General features: G+C 39.4%; 1 protein-coding gene across 7 annotated transcripts in view; it reads left to right on the top strand.

Annotated features, from left to right (window-relative positions):
* CYRIB (CYFIP related Rac1 interactor B) overlaps positions 1-23872 on the top strand; it is a 140662-nt gene that overhangs the window by 78737 nt on the left and 38053 nt on the right. For 2 of the 7 annotated variants that reach the window (XM_039522338.1, XM_039522337.1), the window contains exons 3-4: positions 1721-1757; positions 21694-21776. In XM_039522338.1, coding sequence (XP_039378272.1) covers positions 21704-21776 — 73 coding nt within the window. In that variant the 5' untranslated portion in view covers positions 1721-1757; positions 21694-21703. Of the gene's footprint in view, positions 1-1720; positions 1758-20611; positions 20695-21693; positions 21777-23872 lie in introns of those variants that run through there. The other 5 variants (XM_039522336.1, XM_039522335.1, XM_039522341.1 and 2 more) reach the window with 4 other exon arrangements.

The following is a 23872-nucleotide window of genomic DNA, read 5'->3' as shown; positions in this document are numbered from 1 at the left end:
GGCTTGGTAACAGATGACACCATGGTGCAATCAAAAAGATAGGCCACTGCCTACATCTGGACATTCTTACAGGAGTATTTGACAAGTGGTCAAATAATAGGGAGCTAGTTATTGGGCAGATGACATTATTTGACCAGTCAGCTGACCGGCTTGCCAAGCCTAGCCTTGATGCCAGGCTCCATGGAATAGGGTAGGGCACATGCACAATAGTCCAATGTATTTAACCCTCGAGCAGAAAACTGGAGAGCAAGGAGCAGCTGCAGGCAGGTCCCAGCAGAGCAGGGAGACTAAACAGAATGTTAGGTGCTTGGCTGCAGAAAACTGGCAAATGCTATGGCAAAAGTTCTGATTTTATGTTATACTGGAAAAATGCCAAATTCCATTGTTGTAGATTTGTGTAGTCCACAGGGCTCTGACTGAAACAATTCAGACAGTTCACATGTCTTAGGTATTATTTCAGGTTGTCCATAGATTCAGACAGGCATCACTGCTTTGGTTTATGCTCACTCATGGTTCGAGGTTATATCTGTGACTATGAAGGCTATAAACATTTTTTTTTAAGAAAGCATAAAAATGAGAGGAAAGGTGAGGTTGTCATGATCTCTCAAAACCACTGTGTGACCTCCAGACTGAGAATCAGTGGAAGAAGCAGCTAATGTTGGTTGTTATTTGTAAGAAAGAGGGCAGGAGCCAGTAGCCAGCCAGTCAGAGGAGAAAGTAGATGCTACTCACTTACAAAGAGTCCCCAGTCAGGAATCGGGGCTCTAATGTACTAAACACTGCCTATGTGTACACATGCGCACACACAAAAGTAGTCTGAGATCATTAGTATCTGATCTGGGTACTGCCGGGCAGGGGGCTAACAGGTTCCTCTTTCTCCCTCCATCCCTGTCTCTCCTGGTGCTACAGTACCTGCTGAGTGTTCTTGTTTGGTACTGTTATCAGTAGAAAATATTGCAGATTCTAGCTTGGGATCTGCATTGGATTCAGTGGATTTCCTTGCTTCCTTTTGAGGCATGCTGTTAACATATTTTAGTAGTTTCTTTTTTATATTAACCCTAAAATGTTCGATAGTTGATGAAAATAACATATAGCACAGACTAGAGCTGTTTAGGAGCCATATAGCCTTCCTCACTGCACAGATGTAACCCTTTGATGTATTTATCACGGGTACAGACTCCTAAAAGAAGCATGTTCTGCGCACTGGAGCCAGACCTTCTGATCTTCTATTTTCAGAAGAGTCTCATGATACTTAGTGTCTTTTAAAGCTTCTCAGTCTCCTACAGTATTTGAAAACTTTTGCCTTTATTTGTATTGAGAGCCTAGAGATTAACGTAATGATGGCTAAATTAAAGCTAGCAAACTCCTCTAAAAACAAATTTTGAATCCAAGTTGCAAAATAATCGGAACTGCTTGGTCTATTCTGATATCTATCAGTGAAACGAACTAGCATGTGGTACTGAGCCCTTGGTTAAAAAACCCCCACACTTGTAAAAGGTATCAGTACTGTTCACCGCTGGTGTTCTATATGTTCAGCAGTTTCAAAAGAGAACAGTACAGTGGATCAAACAGATATATATTCTTTTTATAAAGCTAGGTAGTGTGTGTTAAACATCTTAAACATAGGCTTTTATAACCATTTAATATTTATTAAAATGCTTTATAAAATCTAGATGCAGAAAATGTTATTCCATAATGTATGTATGTTTGTTTTTTACAGACGGGGGGCCAAAAACAGAGAGCAGCACTGGCTGTAGGTAAGAATTATAACTTATCTATCACTGTGTAAGTCCATTGGTGGGGAGAGAATTGGCCAAGGGAACTAAAACTATAAGCTTTTAAAAGATAGCAAATGGAGGAAAATTGTTAAGCTAGCATTAATTGTATCTTGAAGGAAAAGCTCCAGCTGGCTACTTTAATTTTAGAAATGTACAATGCTCATTGAGAATTGTTTAGATTTTCAGACTAGATAGGAATGCCTGAAGTTTATTCATGGTTGTTTGCAGTGCTATCTATTGCAACCATGTTGGTCGCAGGGTAGAGGAAAGAATATCATCTATTGGACCAATTTCTGATGGTGGAAGATACAAGCTTTTGAGCTTCTTATCTTCCACCATCAGAAGTTGGTCCAATAAAAGATATTACCCCACCTACCTTTTCTCTCATTTATTCATTGTCTTACTTTTAACCTTCAGAAGGTAGGAGAGAGTATAAATATGCTTGATCTACTAATTTTTTTCATTGAGATTCACTTTATACAGTATCTTGCCAAGGAGAAAACAGATAAAGGAGTCTTTTGCTTCTGCGTTGCTTCTTCAACATCCTAACGCAGTTTTCAACTTAATTAACAGTGAAGGAATAAGAAGATAACTTGGAGAAAGCTCATCGAAATGGCTTTCATTTAAAGAAACATGGGCTCTGAGCATGTAAATCATTGATAGCCTTTAAAAATGATAATGACCTTCAAGGGCAGTGTTTCTTAAACTCTTTGGAAGACCTACACAAAGAGAAAACTAATTGCTTCAGATCTTTGCTACACACTAAAAATGCTTAATGTGGCTACAGTTACATCTGCTTTAGGACCTTTCCTAAACCAGATGGTTTACCTTCAAAACAAGCAACATCTTCTACCACCTTTTTAAGATTCTGTGAAATGGGAAAGGGGTGTGCAATATAAATACCCTATCTTTTAGCTTTTTGTCTTGCAGTCATATAAGTTAGCACATAGAGCATCATTGTATTGTACCTCCATGTTTATCTGGTGTTGTGCCAACAGTGCTGGCTGTCTCTTAGCTAGAGATGCTGAAGAAGATATCACTGGCACCACACAGAAGAAAAATGAACCTTACCTCTTAGTTTTGATGCATCATCAAGAAAGTGTTTGAATCATGGGGGTGGGAATTACCTGCATCTTTCCTGTCTGATTTGGGTTGGGAGTAGTGTCAAGAAGTCTCTTCATTGCCAATGAAACTAACCCTCTTATTTAAGGAATAAGAATGTAGAGGGATAGGAACATATTTTATGAGATTGTTCTATATAGAGAAGTGTGGCACTGAGGGATATAAGTCACTTTCCCAATGTCACATGGGAAGTCTGTGGCAAAGCTGGGAATTGCCTCGATTGCCTGGGTCCTGGTCCAGTGCCTGAACCATAAATCCATCTTTCCTTTCCATTCTTCAGCTTCGGTTAAGAGTTCTTACTAGTAACCTTGTAAAAACATAGTCACTAGTGAACTAATTGATCGATGCGCAGTGTAATATAATAATGGTGAGGAATTTAACAGATTTTTAGATGTCTGCTTATTTCAAATGTTAAGTGTTCATCTCAGCTCCTGGGAGACTTCAGTTCAGTAATGTGTGACCATGCAAGTAACTGAGTGTTCTCATCCCATATTTGGTAACTCATCTGTGCCTAGCTTCCTGCTCTTCTTTTTTTTTATTTTTCGGTTGTTGACTTTTATAGTCTCTTCTCCCTTCGATGGAAAAGAGCTTTTTATGTATATACATTGTTCACACATCAAAAGATGGTTAAACCTTTTTGTGTCTGCATACTTGTCTCACATTTTTTACAAGAAGGGTTTGATATATCACTGACCCCTCTAAATCTAATTTTAAGTGCTTTGTAGTAAGATTCCTGGCAGTTCTGATATTGGCTGTCTCCTCATTAAAAAATCAGATATCCAAAGCAGGGAATATTTTCAGAGTCTACAAGATCACAAGTAGGTGGAATTTAGGATTATGAGGAAGAAATAATATATGTAGGTCAAGAGAACTTGTTCAATATTTGCTTTAGAATGTATACAGGGAGACATAAAGAAGTATTTTACAGAAGAAGGGTGTAAACTGCCCCCGTGGTAGTGACTTGGCACAGTTCAAGGACCAGACTCCTAGTAAGTGAGCTGCTATACCAAATAAAGAACAAAACCTCTCAAAATATAATGTTGCAAGTTAATTCCTATCGTATTAGCCAATAACTATGTTCTTGTCAACTGAAGATAAGAAAGTGAAAGTGCCTATACTTGTTCTTGGCAGTTATGACAGTGGGGAAAAACATGGCCTATGCAAGATCTAAATGTGAACATAAATTGGCTTCCTGAGAGTCGAAAGTATAAATATGAAAGTCCAAGTGTTAAAAATCTTTAGTGTTTCCATTTAATTCTACTCTTTTTCAAAGCTTTCATATATTTTAATCAATAAAACACTGGCTTCCTTTGGAGATGAAGTCTTTCTTTTAGAGCTGCAATCCAAATTTAAAAAGTGGAGCACTGTTGGGCCAACATTGTAAAGGATGGCTGTTATCCCTCTAGCTTTTGCCCTATTTTATGGATGCAGAAAGTATGATCCTCAAAATCCTCATATTGAGTCCCACAGAGATTTGTGGCAGCTATTTTAGTATTTGAAAATCTCCAATTTTGACTTTGGGAATGGAAGCAATATCCTTCCAGGAGCCAAACGTAACCTGCTGCCTCTGTCAACAGTTAGCACAGCTGGAATCTATCATGATGTATTGGCTCAGTCTCATCCAAATTCTGCCAAACAAATGGGACTGCACTTAGTAGATATGCTGGAAATGGAGACCCCCCTACAAGTTAATCGGATGGACTTCCAATACCAAAATTGAAACACTCCCTTTCAGGTTCTTGTCTCTGAAGGCTACAGGAGCTGAAGTGCTCTCTTATCCTTGGAGCTGGCCTGTGTATTTCCTAGTTAACTCTCACAGGTTGATAGTTAAATGTATAGAAAAACAACTTTATATCTTTCAAATACTGAATGTGTCTTCTTTACTAGCTGATATGCAAAACAAAAATTAGGACTGGGAGCTAGAATATGGAAATGAGGTATTTACATAATAGGTGGTTATCAATAATTATCACAGTCATGACCATTTTGATCTGTGATGGATGGTGGTTGGTTAGAGTGAACTAAGGGCTTTAATTTATTTCGAAGAATCTTCTCTTGTTTTGCTATAGTTTTATCTAATACTTTTTCTCTAGCTACAGTGCATAGAAACAACACATTGTTTGCAGATCGCAGGATTAGTGAGGCATTGTGGACAGAGACCTTCATGTACTTTCCACTGTTCCAATAACAAATTTTTTAACTGAGGCAATATGAATGTTCAGGTCACAATCTAGCGTCAGGAAAGCTGGGCACTTAGACTGGCATTTGGGTGGGGAAATAAAGTTAAGTCTACTGGGAGTTTTGCTGATTCCAAGAAGATATGGTTGGAATAAAAGTTATTAAATGACTCCTCTCCTCTAGATAAGTGAAATTCACACTAAAAATGCAATAAATCAATAAATAATAGATCTCAGAGTGAAAATATTATTTGAAATTTTTTCTGAATGATATCTTGAGGAAAAAAAGACTTGTAAGTTTGAAACTTTAAATGGATAAATCTATGATGTGAAAGTGTTAGATTTTTTTTTAAAGGGGTGCTTAGTGCTCAATAAAGGTGCTAGACTGGCAGCCCTGAAATAGAAAATCCTGTATTACTGCTGTAAAACACAATAAATATGCATAGCACTTTACAAAGAGAGTAAGACAATCCTTGCACTGAGAATTACAAAATTTAGCCACAGAAAAGGCAAGCTTTCCCACCTCATCCCTTTTGTGCAGGTGTCACTTCTAAAAGTGAAGAAGGTATTCTTAATCACTTAATGTATGGCCTTTTGGCTAACACTACAGCTGTAACTATCAAATATGTAGTATGGGCTCTATAACATTGGACACCCATCCCTTAGAAAATATACTAAACCCATCAATTTATTTAAAATAATCTACTGAACAGGCCTGAGGTAATGCTTTCTCTCATTGGCTATTAACCTGATCTGGATCAAGGGTGAAGGTCTGTATCCCAGTCTAAATCACTGAGCCTTCCAGAGCACAATGCAAAATTTTTAATATGTCTTGCAGCTTTATTTATGAGAATTTCTTGATACCTTTCCTATGACTGTGTAAAACACCAATAGAATGAAGAAATTGTAAGTGTCTTTGAAAGGAATCAAATGTATTAATGTCATAAGGTGGTACCAGTGATTTGAGGATCTTGGCTGGCACAGTGTACTGTGCAGAAGAAGAGGAACTGCATGCCTGGGGATATGCAGAGAAAAATCTACTATGATAATTGTTTCTCTGATGTTGTGATGAGTATTTCCCCTGGTCTGCAAGGTCAAGTTGTAAATGAATGACCTCTCCAGGTGGAGATGTAGTACTACAAGAGAATTTTTATTTGAAAGATTGAAACCTGAAGGCACAGACTGCTTGCACTTGAATGTAAATGTGCTGTAACTAAGACTGGTGGTGTAATTTTACTACTGTTTACACTGTGCATTGAACTCAACTTTGAAAAATTGTTTCCTCTTTTCCATTTATTCATTCTAAGAATTATTTAGATCTGTTATCTTTCAGTACAAACTGTTTAACTTAATAAGGACTGGCGAATAACTTTTTCATCTTAAAAAAGATACAACTTAGAAATATTTTACATAATCATGATGCAAATATAAAACTAAATGCAAAATGTGTGCTTGGAACACCTAACCAACGGAGATCTGGAGTATTTGTAAAATAGAGAGTACATCCTTTAGCTTCTGTCCTTATGAAAAGGAAAATACATTGTTAATAGTCAAGTCTGTCTTAACCCTGGATTTACACACACCAAGATGAACTGCACCCAGTTTTTGGCTGTGGGTAAGTCAGTTTACAAAGCGTAGTATCAGAGGGGTAGCCATGTTAGTCTGGATCTGTAAAAGCAGCAAAGAGTCTTGTGGCACCTTATAGACTAACAGACGTTTTGGAGCATGAGCTTTCGTGGGTGTATTCGTCGGATGTATTCACCCACGAAAGCTCATGCTCCAAAACGTCTGTTAGTCTATAAGGTGCCACAAGACTCTTTGATGCTTTTAAAGCATAGTAATTATTCCAGAATAAAAGTGACTTCTGTTCCCCGGTAGTGTCTACATGGTGAACTTTTCTTATTCTGCAGTATCTATGATAGCCAGTTTCCCTGTGTACATGAGGCCTTCCACTGGGCTCCCATTTCTCGAATTCTTGAAGAAAGTTCCACAGAATCATTAGTGTCTGCACAGAATAGACCATATTCAACTCAATGTCTCATCTGTGATTCATACACAAGAAATAACATGATATTCCATTTTTCTTTCAAAATGAATGGAGTGGAATCAATCCTGTCAAAACTTTGAAACTATGATTTCAGGGAATCTAGGTGTTGCTTTGCTCACTAAGCCCTTTCCGCTGGCAAATGATGAGGAGATCCTGGGAAGAAAGGCCCGTGATTTGAACCCCTAAACTCTTGCCACAGGAGAGACTATTGATACTACTATAAAAAATATCACTCCCATCAAAATAGTTTCTTAAATAAAAACAAATGTTTTACTTTCCTCTAAAATTAGAAGGAAACTTACTCACAACTCAGATATTAGTAAAGAACGGCTCAGCTGTGCAGTCCTTTTAATCTGATGTCAACCTGCTTATGAGGAACTCTCCAAGTAGATAACAATTTGAACAGAACATAAGAATGGCCGCACTGCGTCAGACCAAAGGTCCATCTAGCCCAGTATCCTGTCTTCTAACAGTGACCAATGCCAGGTGCCCCAGAGGGAATGAACAGAATAGGTAATCAAGTGATCCATCCCCTGTCACCTATTCCCAGCTTCTGGCAAATAGAGGCTAGGGACGCCATTGATGGACCTGTCCTCCATGAATTTACCTAGTTCTTTTGTGAACCCTATTCCATTACTGATTTAATTTCAGAGAATGCAATATTTTTCTTGTCAAAGAATAATGCATAAACTATTCTAACTGCAGAATTGAAGGGTCACTTATGGAAAAACATTGTAGTTTAGTAGAATATTGTTCCAAGATAAAACTGGTCTGTGTGAAAATTATTATGGAGTTCTTGTAGTGGTTCTTTTAAGAGCTACCACTAGATGTCAGTCATGGAAAAGAATACACAAAACTTAAATTCGATGGTGAGAATGTTAAACAGTAAAATATGCTCTGAGTAATTTGTGTATTAAATAGCTAAAGCATAAATATATTTCTGAGTTGCTCATATGAAATTCATGGTAGTTTCCATTCTTTAATCTGAATCATGCATTGAAATAAGTAAATGTCCATATCTCTAAATTTACATCTTTTCCGTGTTAAAAAATAAAAATTCCACGAGAGTCTGTTCTGTCATTGGATTTTAAACCTGCATCTCTGGTTTAAAATCCAGAGCATTCTCAATGAGCAGTTGAGCAGTTTATTTATAAGTTCATAGAAGTGTCTGAATAGCTTCTAGATGTTCAACTAAAAATCTATTGGAATAATCCTTTCCAAGCTGGACGATAAAGCTTGTTTGCACAATGCAGTCCCTGAGTTATAACTTTAGATCCTTAGTTCCCTTAGGTGAACCTCATTAGGTAACATCTGTAATACTAGTATTCAGCGTGTTTCAGTAGATGGAGATGCTTAAATTTTTGAGTATTCCTGTTCCTTCATATGGCTTCTTTGGAGGGGGGGAAAAATAACTATGGAGATGGGACAGTAATGTGGTCTGCATTTAGAGCCAAGTAAAATATTAAGATCTTTCTGGACCATTTCTATGAAAGGATTAACTCTAGTATCATTGCTTACAAACCTCTCTGCATTCCTGGAGCCTGCCATCAGCCTTAAAGGCTGAATGTAGCTAGCTCCTCTGAATTCCACAATATTGGTGGTGAAGCTTCAGAGTATAACCTCAACTTGCCATTTCCTCTTCCCTCCCAATCACAAACTGTATATTTCATGAGGGAAGAAAGCAAATAATTCAAACCAATTGGGAAGCTACTTTCTGATGTCATGCTCAGGCCATTAGCTGACTAATCTAATTCTGGGACATCATATATTCAGAAAATAACTGTTATTTATTAAGCAGGGAAGAACTGGTTATCTATGTGTGATACATTCTAATAAAAACATGTTCAGCGTGCCTTAAAAGACAGAGTTGCCAAATTGATTTCCAGCTGGACTCTTGTCTGTCAATCTCTGCCTTTTTATTGTGATATGGGTGGTCTATCAGGTATGTGATGTTGTGGAATGTGTCTTTCCAACTGGTGGCATGCTGTTTTTCCAGAGGCCAAACAAACAGCATGCTGAAGGGATGAGGGGATTCTCAGTTACAAATGCTTGCCCGACTTAAAAACTTCCATAGGATCCAGTTCCCAGCAAAGAAAATAAATTGTTTTCATGTTTTTAATGGTATGTATTCTTGCATGTCTGAGGATTGGGAGAGGAAGCTCAACTAGAATACAGAGCCTGTATTTAAGGTAACGGGTTGTAATTAAGCACAAGACCTTAAATATATTGAACATTGCTATTGATTTTAAACATCATAGCTGTCAGTGTTAATGTGCATTTAAATGCAAATAATAAACCATCACAGGAATGTTTTAGTATTTTCTGTTTTACCTCTACAAAGATGAGTTGATTTATTCTTTAAACAAACAGCCTCATTGATTACAAATATATCTTCCTGTATTTGTGCATTATCTGAGTTAAAAGCATGACAATTGTCTACCTCACATCTTTTACATTTGGCACCATTCTTGATTCTCATATTTTCTTACATAAATACTAAAAAGGGGTTTATCATTCATTGCGCATATATTTTGTTGTTCACCAGTTGTGAGCAATGTACTTTAATGTACAGTTCCCCTCAGGGAATTGGTCTGTAGTGCTTGGGAATTTGGTTACATCATGTACTTGTATTAAATTTCCTCTGGATTCAGTAAAAAACTGAAATCTGTCAGGGGTGTTTTCAGCATGAAGGGCATGCGTGCGAGTGTTGTTTTGAAAATATGCCCTTGCTTTCCGCTTGTCTGATCTTGACACTGCACTCAGCATCATACAGCCCCATAAGGCTGTAATTGGCCAAATCATTGTAATCAAGTGTGGCATTCCATATGTCTTATTTTTTGAAAGTAGGTCAAGTTTGAAGCCATTTTCTTAGCTGGCCCTTCTGTTTCCCACAACCTGTTCCACGTGGCCTGAGCATTGGCAAAAATACCTTGAGTGCCAGGAGGGATTATGGACAGCTTCACAGGGATGAGTTTTGTGGACTGAGTGATTAGTAGTAGCATTTATTTTCTCTCTAGCTTTATCTTGCTAGCTTTGTGGCAACAGAAAAAAGTACAGTAGAATCTCAGAGTTACAAATACCTCAGGAATGGAGGTTGTTAGTAACTCTGAACAAAACTTTATGGTTGTTCTTTCAAAAGTTTACAACTGAACATTGTCTTAATACAGCTTTGAAACTTTACTATGCAGAAGAAAAATGCTGCTTTTGACCATCTTAATTTAAATGAAACAAGCACAGAAACAGTTTCCTTACCATGTCAAATCTTTTTTAAACTTTCCCTTTTTTTTTTAGTAGTTTACATTTAGCACAGTACTCTACTTTATTCCCCCCACCCCACCCCCCACACACACCCCTTTTTGTGTGTGTCTTGTCTCTGCTGCTGCCTGATGGTGTACTTCCAGTTCCAAATGAGGTGTGTGGTTGACTGGTCAGTTCATAACTCTGCTGTTCTTAACTCTGAGGTTCTACAGTAATGCTGAGGAGATCTTAAAAAAATAAGAACTTCAGTTTTCACTAATATTGAGTAAAGTTTGTAAATTAAATAAGTAAAAATAACTGGAAGTAGACAGCTCAAGGTGTGAAGCCAGAGAGGGGTTGTCATTTTGGTCACTGTCTGACTCCTTACTGGAACAGGATGGAGCTGAGAGGGAAGCTGGAGGTGAACACCCCGGTGATTCTGGGAACTGGGCATCATCATGAATGGGAAATGAACACAACAGTGCTTCACAGCATATTCAGTTGATGGGGAACCCCAACAACAGACCTGCTTGCTACTTACCGGAACAAGAAATGTCCTCGCTACTGCTCCAGAGCCAGACTGGGGAAACAGTTCCTAAGAGATACTTTCCTCCTTCAATGTGGCAGAGAGCTGCTATATGCTTTTCCTCCATTCCCTCTGATATCGAAGGTCCTATTAATAATTCAGGAAAAGTCAAGAGTTATACTGATTGTGCCCACATTGCCGAGATTAGTGTGGTACCCATGCACGACATAGCTAGCAATGTGTCCTCCAATTCTTCTTCAATCCATTCCTCACCTACTCTCCCTAAATGATGGACAGATCCATCATCCCAACTTACAGATCCTCCGGCTTCAGGCTTGGCTCTTTGTGGTTCCCACACAGAGAGAGCTGCTGCTCCAAGGAGGTGAAGGAAGTGTTACTACCCTGTAGGAAATCTACGACTCATCGCACTTATCTGCAAAAGTGGAAACATTTCCAAATTTAGTGGAGTTCCAAACAAGTTGCTCTGACATCTTCCTCCTTTCCCTTGATCCTAAATTATATACTAGATGTTAAAAGAGCTGGTCTTTCTCTTAGCTCACTCCAAGTACATTTTGGGCCATAATGGCCTTCTACCAGCAGGTGGATGGATATTTGGTATTCACCCATCTAACAACATGAAGATTCCTCAAGAGCATAGGAAAACTATTCCTGCACACCAGACACCCAACTCCAACATGGGACCTCAGTCTAGTTCTAAAGACCTAACTAGACCATCCTTTGAACACCTGAAATGTGAGATCAGAGGTGCAGGGGAGCAAATATACCTACAGTGTAGCAGCCATACATCTCGAAGAACCATCGTTACTGCACAAGGTGAGTAACTTCTTCTTATCCTATTCACTTCCACATGTATCTCCCTTCCCTCAAAAGCCTATTACAAAAAGTGCCCTTGTTACTTTGTCTAGGAGCCATAGAAGAGATTCCACAGAAATATGGAAAAGTTTTTACTCCATTAGTACTTTCCTCCAAAATACAGACGGAGAGTTTTTGTCCTATCCTAGGCTTGAAGAGACTGAACAAACGTATATACCACCTCAGATTCAGGATGGCAGCAGTTGCCTCAATCTTTCTATTCCTGTCAGGTTCAAGACTAATTTGTGGCTCTCGAAGGATGCTTGCTGCCATGTAGCCATCCATCCAGCCCACAGGTAGTGCATGGGTATCACAGTGGAGTCAAATCATTACCAGTACAAGGCACTGCCATTTGGATTCTCCACAGCATAGAGGGTCTTCATGAAATGCCTTGCTATGGTAGCAGTCTGCATTTGCCCATACTTGGATAACTGACAGATAACAGGTACATCATAGTGGGAGGCAGTAACAAACCTGTAATGTGCTCTACCTCTTTTCACCCAGCTGGACTTTCTAGAGAATTGAAAATAATCATTTACCCCAGTACATATGATAGAGTTCATAGGATCCTTGATTGACTCCAGGTCTGAAAAAGAATACCTGCCCAAGGACAGGTTCCAGTCACTATAAGCTTTCATTCATGCTCTAGTTATCATGACCAGCTACAACACTATGAACATATCTTGCAGTGCTAGGCCACATGCTGGCATTCATGTACATGATTTGATGCCACTTGCCAGACTTTCAGCACTGGCTCAGACCAGTCTATTATCTGGTGAAACATCAGACAGACTAGAGGGTCTTAATACCACAACATATTATTGCAGAGCTGGCTTAGTGTTTGGAACCCAAGGACAGGTTGGAGAGCTCATTTGGAGCACCTATAGATTCAAGGAACTTGGTCCCCAAATCACATGATTAGTTCAGAGCCATCAGACTGGCCTATATGACATTCTTACCTGTCCTCAAAAACTTGGTGTTGCAGATCTTCACACACAGTATAATAGTTATGCTATATATTCACAGTCCCCAAACTGTGAGACCTAAGCTTGTTGGAAGTGGTACACGATGACTGTCCCCTTTAAGGAGTAGTGGAACCCAGGGCCAGCTAATCTCTGTTCCATAATATATAGCCCCTTTGTAGAAACAGAGATCTGCTTCAAGGGAGCAGCACACTAGTTGGCGAATGGGGAGCTGTTAATCAGGTAGCTATCTCCTTTAATATACAACACAGCTATTAAGTGACTCCCAGGAGGAGAAAGAAGGCAGACAGTGTGGAGAGGACAATTGCAGGGGAGCACTGAGTCAGGAGAGAGGCTCCCTGGGATGGAAGCCTGTTAGAATCACAATACAGCCCAAGTTGGAGGGCCGTTGGGTCCCTGAACCCAGGGAAGGAGTTGAGATCCGCACATGAGGAGACTAATAGGAAGGACTTTCCAGAGATTCCAGGGACTGCAGTGGGACTGGCAGAGTTCTCTGGCTCAAAGGGAACTGGGAATAAGAGCACCTTGGAGCTCAAGTTGCCTGGTGCCCAAGTAAGGATCAGAGACCCATTTTCAATAGAAGACACCTTGCCAGATGGCATCTCAGCTGAGGAAAAGAAAGAGTTGATTGAACTGTCATATGATGATGGACCCAAGTTCAAATTTAACAAAGTGCAGCTCAGCGACTTTTCGCTTAGAATGAGAGGCGTTAGCCTGATAAGGACAGAGCTCTGAAACTTTTGATGCATTTCAGCACTACATAGCTCTGCAAGACTGGCTTTTCTGCAATTGCTATTTTAAAAAAAGTACAGTTCAATGATGACAGATGGTATCTCTTATGGATAGGCTTGGCAGAATTCAATTTTAATTTTTTTTAAATAATTTTGATGGGTAATATATTTAAGCTCTTTTCAATTTTTATCAATTAAAATGTTCTGAGTTGTGCAAAATTATGGGTTCAGAGCCTTTTTTTTCCTTATATTTTTTATCAATTTTATATTTTCAAATTTGTGGGAGATTATGGGTGGGTCAGACGATTATTTAATGAAGACAGATGTTGAGATTCAAAAAGTTAAATCTTTGCAATCTTTAAAACACAGGTTGTCAGCATCACATGTCTATATACCCTTAAATCAAACTAAATTCTCAAGTAGCATCTTTCTAACTTCGCCTATCTGTAAATTTCAATTATCGATGGACATTTTTTTGTTGGTTTGTGAGTGTATGGTGAAATCAATATTTACTGACATTTACTGATAAAAATCTAATCTTTCCAAATCTACTTATGAACAGGCATGGCTGGTACATCCTGTTTCAGAGTGACCAGTACTGGCTTGGCTAAGATTTGATTACAGATATTATGAACAGTTAGAACCTCGGGCATTTTGAAACCTCCTTGGCCTGCTGTTCCTTCATCCTGGAAGTATCAACAAGAGTCTGGTCCAAAAGGCTTCAGCCTTGATTGACCCATTTGAAAGTCTCAGATGAGCATCAGGCTCTGCCTTTGTACCGGTCAGACTGAAGGCCCTGGCGCTGTCTTGATAATCAGCGTGTCTCCAATCAGTGTTTGAACTGAGCCTGTAATTACAGCATTTTGGGGCACTTAAATTGGGTGTCGCCTTTTCTTTTGAGAGTTGAATACAGTATATATTTTTTGCTTTGTTGTATGATGGTAAGGCTTCCTTTTTTTTCTTCAGAATACATAGCTATTTGGGCCTTTGTCTAAATTATTTATATTAGGACTGTTGGTGTTCCTGTAAATTCCAAGCTCCTATCTTTGTTCATATGACAGGCACACAGTTATTAAAAATCAAATTAGCCTTTCCTATGTATTGAAATATATTAAGTTCCCCCCTTTTTTATACTATATTTTAAATGCATTGAAAATTAGTTGATCAGGAAATATTCTGAACATTACCTAAGTGGCTTAAGTTTTTGAGAATTCAGAGTGGGGAGTTGTGATCATAATCCACTGTTATGAAACTCCAGAAAGCATTACTTTCTTTCAAGAGCCCAGACTTCATATACTATAAAAACTTGGGAGCCTTGAGTACTTTTTTTCACATTTGTTCTGAAACTAGCTAGCAAAACCAAATATTTTCTAATTTGACTTTCTTTTGCTTCTGCCTAACAATTTTTCATTTAGTTGATACTATTTAGTGTCTAAATAACGAACATTTGTTCCCAAGCCTATCTGACTTCTAACTTTAAACTAAAATTGAAAATATATATAGTTTTAGGCCTTTCATAAGGAATCATGATGGTTGTCTGAGCAAATGCTATATAAAGATATTTTTTCTGCTGATAGTTAAAATATATCTTGTAAACACTCTATTTGCTCATGAATTCATTGTCTGAGAAGTCTGCTCACCTCTAAATTCTAACGGGCACAAAATAACAAGTCCAGGCATCATTGTATTTGTGCAGCACATTACTTCTGGCTATATTTGGTCAGAATAGAAATTGAGAAAGACAAATGAATTCCTTATGTGTGCTTCTCTTTTGTGGGAAAAGTGCACTAAGCAGTTTACCTTCAGGTAATCGCATTTCTGTTTATAAATCCAGCGTGTATTCTGTGATATTTCACCGTAGGGCTTCAATGAAGCATGGCAACAGTTTTATTTGTTAACCTTATTCCTAGAAAAGAAACTTGGAACAGTAGATTCCTGCAGGAAATGAAAATATATTATATGAAGACATTTGTGACTGAGGAGTTGTTAGGCACAAAACTGTATTTCCCCTCTAGCTTATTTTAGGGAGAGAGAGGGATTTTTATTGAACAGTCCACAGTTTTTAAAACTGCCCTCAGATGATGGCTATAGATTTTTCCTAGAATATTTTATCGTCTTCTCAACCCAGCAGCACACTCTTGCAGACCCACTTAATCTGACCATGTGGTTGCAGCGATGGCAGAAAATTCCTGCTTCTGTAACTGTCTGGCCCAAAACAAAAGTCAGAAAACAAAAATATATATATAATTTTAGAATGGAAAATATTGGAGGGAACTTTTGAGCAGCTTAAGGATGTGCATAAGGATATTTATTATGTATAGTTAAACTTAAATATTTGTTTCTCTTTGAGCAGGTAACAAAAATGTCCTAAGTTATGCAGCAACATAAGCATTTGAGAGGAGGGATAATTGTTTAAGGCACTAGATTGGGATTCAGAAGATGATCCGAGTTTTACTTCTGGCTCTGCTACAAACTTTCTGTGTGACAATGGGAAGTTACACTTTGTCTTAATTCCCCATCTGAAACTCTAAGGATGAATTCGTTTTATTTATAGTGCCCATCACTGTAGTATCTGAGCACTTCTCAAACAATGAATATGTACTCAGAATACACTTGTGAGGTAAGCGTTAGTTATCCCCATTTTACTTCCCTGCCTCACAAGTGGATTTTGAGGAAAAAGTCAGAAATTTGTGACAGGCTCAGATGTTCTGGCAAGGAGCATTGTGTGAATGTGTGTGTATTTAGGAAAAATTCAATCTGTCTAAACAACTCCTCAAAACACGAGTCTAACTGCATTGCTGAAATAGCAAGGTCAAGCTTTTCCTAAACAGGTGCTTAAAGTTAGGCTTCTGAGTCCATATTTAGGCACCTTAAATAAGTGACCTGACTTTTGGAAGTGTCAATAAGTGCTTATGTTTACTTTTGTAGCTATCAAGTTTGTTTCTTTGAAATGTAGCAAATTCTAATGAGATATTAACCAGTAGGAAACCATTTGTAGTGATATTTGTAGAGACCTCTGTGACCTTTCAGTAAGCTGGGAAATAAATTAATCTATGGTAACAAGCTTTTGAGAGCCAAAAATGCCAAAATTTACCTTGGGTTGGGAGTACTTTCACCTACTAAAATACATAGTTCATTATTGTCTTAACTTCAGGCCCTGTTCTTGGTGGGCTATGGAAGTACTGGGAGACCGGGTTAGTTGTAAGTTGTCCTGAAAAATAGTTTTCAAGGCTATAGTGGTGGGTTTTGAATATATTTAGCTGCTGTTTTATCTTAGTCTTATTTCTCAAATTTATATTTTTTGGTAAGCATTGCAAACCCTTTATGCAGTAGCCAGACAAACAGGAGAGCATACAGCTTGTCAGGAGAGTATAGACTCTGAAGTTTTGTTTTGTTTTTAAATATTAGGGAGGTCCATCATGGTCAGTTGGCTTACATTTTAGGGATGCCTTGGTAAGAAAAAGGGTTAGAGGCTTACCTTTTTAATTATGTTTTAGAATTTGCTGGAACCCTATGGACCATTCTTATGTGCTTAATTCTCCAATGAGTAATTTCACAAATGTATTTCCCAGCCTCCTTAGAGTCATATATTTTAAAGCTAGAAGGGACCATCATGATCATCTACTCTGGCCTCCTGCATACGGCAGCCATGGAACCTCACCCACCCACTCCTGTACTAGACCCATAATCTCTGGCTGAGTTACTGAAGTCCTCAAATCATGCTTTAAAGACTTCAAGTTACCACCATTTATGCTAGTTTAAACTTGCAAGTGACCCGTGTCCCATGCTGTAGAGGACGGCAAAAAACCCCCAGGGTTTCTGCCAATCTAACCATGGGGAAAATTCCTTCCCGACCCCAGATATGGCAGTCAGTTGGACCCTGAACATTTTGGCAAGACCCAACAGGAAGACACCTGGGAAAGAATCCTCTGTAGCAAGAGTTCTCAACCTTTTTCTCTCTGAGGCACCCCTTGACATGCTATAAAAATTCCAGGGTCCGGCGGGGGGTTCTTGGGGCAGGGGCCTTGGGCATAGGTGTAGTTTGACTTCTATTTTGGGGGAGCAGGGGCCAGCAGGGCTTAAGCCACCTCCACATGGTGGGGTCCAGGGAGGGAGTGCCACCTCCACCCCCTGACTCACCACAGCAGGCCACCCAGCCTGACTGGATGGGGCGGGGGACACACACAAGCAAAAATTGTAACTCAAAGGTGGGGGGCTTAGCTCAAAAAGTTTGAAGACAGCGTAGGGTGCAGGGAGGGGATAGCTAGGGGCTTTGTGCAGAGAGGGAGTGGCTGTGTGTGCAAGGAGGGCAGTACTAGGGGCCGTGTGTGGGTAGGGGGCAGCTCAGGGTGCAGGGAGGATGTAGCTCGGGGTATAGGGAGAGGGGTATTAGGGGCTGTGCGCTGGGAGGACTCCCGTACGATCCCTCTTCCCAGAGGGGTCTGCCGGGTCTCCCCACCCAGGCGGGCTCTTACCAGCTGCCTCTGTGGGAGCAAAGGGGGCTGGGAGCTGAGGAGCAACTTCAACCTGGGGCACCAGCGGGAGAGCAGGGAACAATACTGCTGCCTCCTCCATGGCACCAGCCAGAGCAGCAGCTGCCCGGTGCTGCCTGGCTCCGGCTTCCTGCCTCTGACCTGGCCAGGGGGTAGGGAGAGGAGATTGTGGGGGGCGGGGGTGGAGCTGCCCCCTGGAATACCGTGCTCTTGTGCTGCAGTTTTTTGGGGGGCAGTGCCCTCCATGTCCCCATCTTTGCTCATGGGTTCAGGGCTTCTGCCCCACAGGGAGCACCAGGGCTCAGGGCTCCGGGATTCAGCCCCCCACCTCCCAGCTTCAGCCCCCCAGGGGACACCGGGGATCAGGGCTTCAGCCCCCCGCCTCCCATCTTCAGCCCCCCTGGGGGGGGCACCCAGAGATTGGGACTTCAGCCCCTGGAGGGGCACCAGGGATTAGGGCTTCAGCCCCATGCATCCCAGCCTCAGCCCCCTGTGGGGAGTGCTGGGGATTGGGGCTTCAGCCCCCTGGGGGCACAGAGAATTGTGGCTTCAGCCCCGTTGGGGGGCGCTGCAGATCGGGTCTTCAGCCGCAGGGCCCCGTGGACCCCCGGTTGAGAACTGCTGCTTTGTAGTACTCAGAGGTCTTTCCATATAGTATCCCATCGCTAGCCATTGGGGATATTTGCTACTAGCAATCACAGATTATCCACATGCCATTGTAGGCAGTCTGATCATAACATCCCCTGTATAAACTGATCAAGCTCAGTCTTGAAGCCAGCTAGGTTTTTTGCTCCCCATTGCTCCCCTTATTGGTCTTGGGTACTATATCTTGCTGAGATCTTAAAAATAAACTTCATTTGGAGTTTTTAAGATAAGCTGTATTTTGATATGAAGTATATGACACAAAGGATAGGGAGAATTTTCAAATATTATTACCAGCTATTTGACTTCTCAAGTTCCATATTGAAAAAATATGGATCAGACTTTCAAAATCTGAGGTGCATGTGACCTATTTTTGAGGACTTTAGAGAGAGGCTAAAATTGGGCAGCATGTATAAATCTTAGCTATGGGGAGAGATTGTCTCATAACTGTCCAACAGTTTCATAATTGCCTGGCTTTTGTCTGACTTCATTGTAAACGGCTTCTGAGCTGCTTTGTTACCCCTAAATAAACAAAACACTGTCAGTAGAGCTTGTAGAAAACACCTACGTCCTTTCGCATGTTTTGGATTAATTTCCCCGCACTGCCTCTCACATCATCTGATGCATTCTGGGGTACTATCTAATCAGATGGATAGGAGTAGTGGGCCTGTTTCCAGTGTCTTTAGTTGACTTCTTTCCAAATTACACACATTCCTTATCCTGATTCCAAGCACAATGAGATCCAACGGCTTATCTTACTGGCCGCTGCTTCAGTTGTGTATTCCACAAGTCACTAATAATTCAGAATGAATGGACTTGTGCTCTCCTTCTCCAAATAAACATTGCTGCCATGATTAAAGAAATCAAAGCACCTTAATAAAAATACTGGATTTCTGTGATTTTTATACAAGTGCATTCACTGAATTGCAGATCAATAAGCTTCCTTCTTGGCTCCTTCCATTTGAACCCATAAGTCAGACTACTGATCTGGCCTTAGTTTAACATTTTTTTTTTAAGTGCTTGAAATCCACATCTCACATTTTTTAGTTTAGTGAAGCTTCTGAAATGGGATAGTTCTGGTAGTAAGTATTTGCATTTGGGCCTTGTAGCAGCAGCATTGTTAAAGCACCTCGTTGAGTTTAGTTGGCTCATGCTCATTGCTGTTCTGCAGATCTTGCCAAAGCATGTTTGCAGGCTGGTGGTGGTGAACTATTGATGTGCATCGAAAATGCCGCCCTTTCATGATGTGCCATCCTGGCATTCCTACTTAAGCATTTAATTATTTCTAAAATTTGCTGGTAATGTTTGAGGTTTCATCATGTGGATTTATGTCTCAACTAGATGAATCTAATAAACTACAATTAATCTTTCTTTCACTCTGTTTGTTTTAGCTAATATGCAGCAGAAAAGCATAAGAAGACTCTTTCAGATATGATTAGCTCAAATTTTGGGGGAATAAAGTTTAACTTATTTGGCTTGTCAATTTAACTTCAGTTTTGGGGGGGAAATTGTCTTTTGCTACAGACTACTTCTACCAGATTTCTAGCCAGAATTGCATTTCTTCTGGATTTTAGAGGGAGGAAGAAAATTGTATTTATAATGGACACCATGATTCCACCCAGTCTGAGATATAGTTGTGACCACCCCATGGGACACTGCAAATCACACACTACTCAGCATTAAGCAACTACAATGCTAGAATTATTCCTTGCTCTTCCATAGTTGGATACAAATGTTTGTCATAATTTGGATACAAATAAAGGCAGAATTTAGTTTTTCTGTATAATTGCCACCTTGTTTTTCATTAACCACTTCTTTCTGAGACTGGATAGGTGAAATGGCACTTGCACAAAGTGCGTGTTATCCCTGTCCAAGCCTCAAGTTGGTGAATCAGCACATGTGTGAAACCACAAAGGAGCCAGCCATCAATGGACCCCGTTCCTCTGCTTAAAAAAAGGAAACAATTACTGGAACTAAACAATGTTGCCATTTTTATTTTTAGGTTTGCTGGCATGGGTAATCTCATTAAAGTGCTAACCAGGGACATAGACCACAATGCAGCACATTTTTTCTTGGATTTTGAAAGTAAGTCTTTCAGCCCTTCACAGCCGGTGCATTTAAAACGGTAACAGTAGGATTGCGTGTGTTCTCCACCACAGTGAAGGCGAAGGGAACATCAGTTGCAAAAGCACAATCTGAGAAAGGGTTGCATGTTTTGTTTTGTTTTTTCAGTAGAGCCAAGCCACCATCATGCTACTGTGTAATTCTTGATTTTCATGTGCTTAATCATTTTGGGTCTCTCTGGTCAGTGATGTCCTTTCATCTGCCTGCAAATCAACTAGCCATACAATGAAAAATTGTCAGTGTGCCTTAGTGAAATGTACAGACTTGTATGAAGGAACAGTAAAATCCCTGTCTGATTCCAACTTGTTCATTCACAGCAGGGCTAGTATTGTTTTTACCCAGGATTTAAAGTCATGAATGGAAGTGAATTTTGGAGTCGCACCTGTTAATTTTCAGATGCATTACCTAAAGATCACATGATCTCTAGGATCACATATGGTGCTGTGTTGTTTTTTGTACACATTAAACTGAAATGAAAAAAGTGTCCAGATGCAACTTTCTATGATGTTTCTCCTTTAACAAAATTGTAAAGGGAAAAAAATAAAGCTCTCCACCCCTCCACATCATCAAACACAGTCTGAGTCAACATTAACATAGTAGTCGTGCTGCATATAGGATACTTGTCTTTGAAGGCACAGACACTTGCTCAGGACACTGGCTCAGTGAGATGGAATTTATTCACTTATAAAGCCTTCAGTTGGAGCTCTTCTTCTTTCTCACAGGAGAGACTATGAAGATGTGGGTGACACGTGTCTGTCACTTTTTACAGGAAATCCACATCCTTGGAGGTGGGGATCACACTCCACCAGCATGCACCATAGCAGGAGCCTGAAGGATGATTTTATGTCCGATGGAACTGTTTGGACTTTTCCCCCCCGACCACCACCTTCATTCTACTATATCTGGGCTGTTCCTTCTTATAAAGGGATATTCTCTTTTCTCTCATTCTTGTCTCGACAGGTACCTTAACATGGGGAACCTTCTTAAAGTTTTGACATGCACAGACCTTGAGCAGGGGCCAAATTTTTTCCTTGATTTTGAAAGTGAGAAGATGATTTTATATATCTATTTCTCTTTGCCTGCAGTAGACTGCATTTATGTCTCATTCTAAACGTATGTCTTCACTTTGCCATCCTTCTAACTACTTTGCATGACCGAGTTATGAATACTTTTGTGAACAGTTGGAAAGTAAAATAATTGTCCATATCTCATTATATTTATATTAACAAAGGTAAGCTTGTATTTTAAAAAAAAAAAAAAAAAAAGAGGGAAGCCAGAAGTGAGTTTGTATTAGGTAACGCTTTTGATATTACATTGTCTATAGGGATCTGATATGCTTTTGTGCCTTTTCCAGACATTAATACATTTTAAAGAAAATATCTGCCCCTTATGTTATGCCTTGTAAATTTGAGACTTCAGTAATTGCAAAACAGCTGAAGAACCTGCACATATAATGGTCCATTCATCCCTTTAAAAAAAACCCAAAACCCTTTAAGTACATAGAGGTAAATAATCCTCTCAAAATGTCATAACTTAAAAAGAATTGTAGAATGACTTGCCAAAACTTGCTTACAGATTCCAGAACTAGAATACTAATGTGAATCCTCTCTTCCACGCTATACCAATATACACTGAAACAATCGTTGGTATGCTAACCACGCTAATCAGTTCACAAAAGCCATTCATAACTCTCTAACAGCAGCATGTAAGAGGTACATTACATGTGAACCTAACTTGACTAGGCACAGAAGTACTTCCTACAATTCACCAAAAAAACCAAAACCCCAAATCCACATGCAGAACTTCAGTAATTTTTAGCAAGGAAAAAAATCTCCTTTCCTAATCAGTGCCAAATGTCCTGAAAGGTTCACATATCTTTTGATTATTTCTGCTTTTTGTTTGCTTCACATTGCATGACGTAATATGGGCTACGAATGGCAGGTAAGTGTTATTGGCTGCTACTGTGCATGTTTAACTGCTTTGCTTTTGGCTATATTTAACTTACCAGATGTGCACCAAAGCACATGAAAAAAACTAATGCTATTAATCTGTGGGGAAAGAAGGTTACCCTTTTAGTAAAATATAATCAATAATATGCAAGTGAAATATTGAGAGCAAATATTGATATAGAGGAAATATGAAGTGCACTCTCCATTTTTTTTAATTTCCCCTTTTCGGCCAGACAGTGCCATCTTGGTTGTATTGGTTTTAATGTGAAAAAACTAGTTTAAAAAGTTAAATTTAAACTTTAAAACAGTAGAAAAATAATTAAATCTAAACTTGTCTTTCCTTTATTCTTGAAGTTTACAAGTATTGACTTTCCTGAATATATTTACAGTCTTTGCAATATCTTGGCATAGTTCCCTATTATGTATAATTTCTTTGGTTTACTGTTTTTTTAAATTATTTAATATTAATATACTTTATGAATTATCATGTAGTCTCAGGACAATAATATATTAACTGTGGGAGCTTTTGAGTTGTGTATCAGAATGTTGGAATAAAGATGCACTCCACACGCTCTAGGCTATTCAATAGCACTTCATCAAATTACTTTTAGTGGTAAGAATCATACATCCAACAAACTTAAAATGTGATAAAAATCTGTGCTAAGTTTTTTAAAATGTTTTGACCTTTTAAAATGATCAGTTCTATTGCAAAGTGCATGTTTTCAGCATGAAAAAGGGTAATTGGCATGGGGATAAGCAGGTTGCTGACACAAAGTGTTTACATATGCAATCAAATGAAGCAGCTTATATTATGGCTGAATTTTAGGTCATGTATTTTGTTCATTTTGAACTTGCATTTGGTTCTGCTGCTGTACTTTGTGTCCATGCCTCTCTCTATTCTCTCTGTTCTGTTTCAGATGGCTTGCATTTACAGAATCTTGGCTTTGATACAGTCAAGATCTTGAGTACTTGTGGCACCTTAAAGACTAACAAATTTATTTTAGCATGAGCTTTCGTGAGCTACAGCTCACTTCTTCGGATGCATAGAATGGAACACACAGACAGGAGATATTTATACATACAGAGAACATGAAAAGGTGGAAGTATGCATAACAAGTATGCATAACAACAGGAAAAGTCTAATCAATTGAGATGAGCTATCAGCAGGAGGAAAAAAACCTCAATTGATT

Source organism: Mauremys reevesii, linkage group 2 (genome assembly GCF_016161935.1).
Source record: "Mauremys reevesii isolate NIE-2019 linkage group 2, ASM1616193v1, whole genome shotgun sequence".
Taxonomy (NCBI): domain Eukaryota; kingdom Metazoa; phylum Chordata; order Testudines; family Geoemydidae; genus Mauremys; species Mauremys reevesii.
The sequence above is the reverse complement of the archived record's forward strand: the minus strand, read 5'-3'. Positions and strand labels throughout refer to the sequence as shown.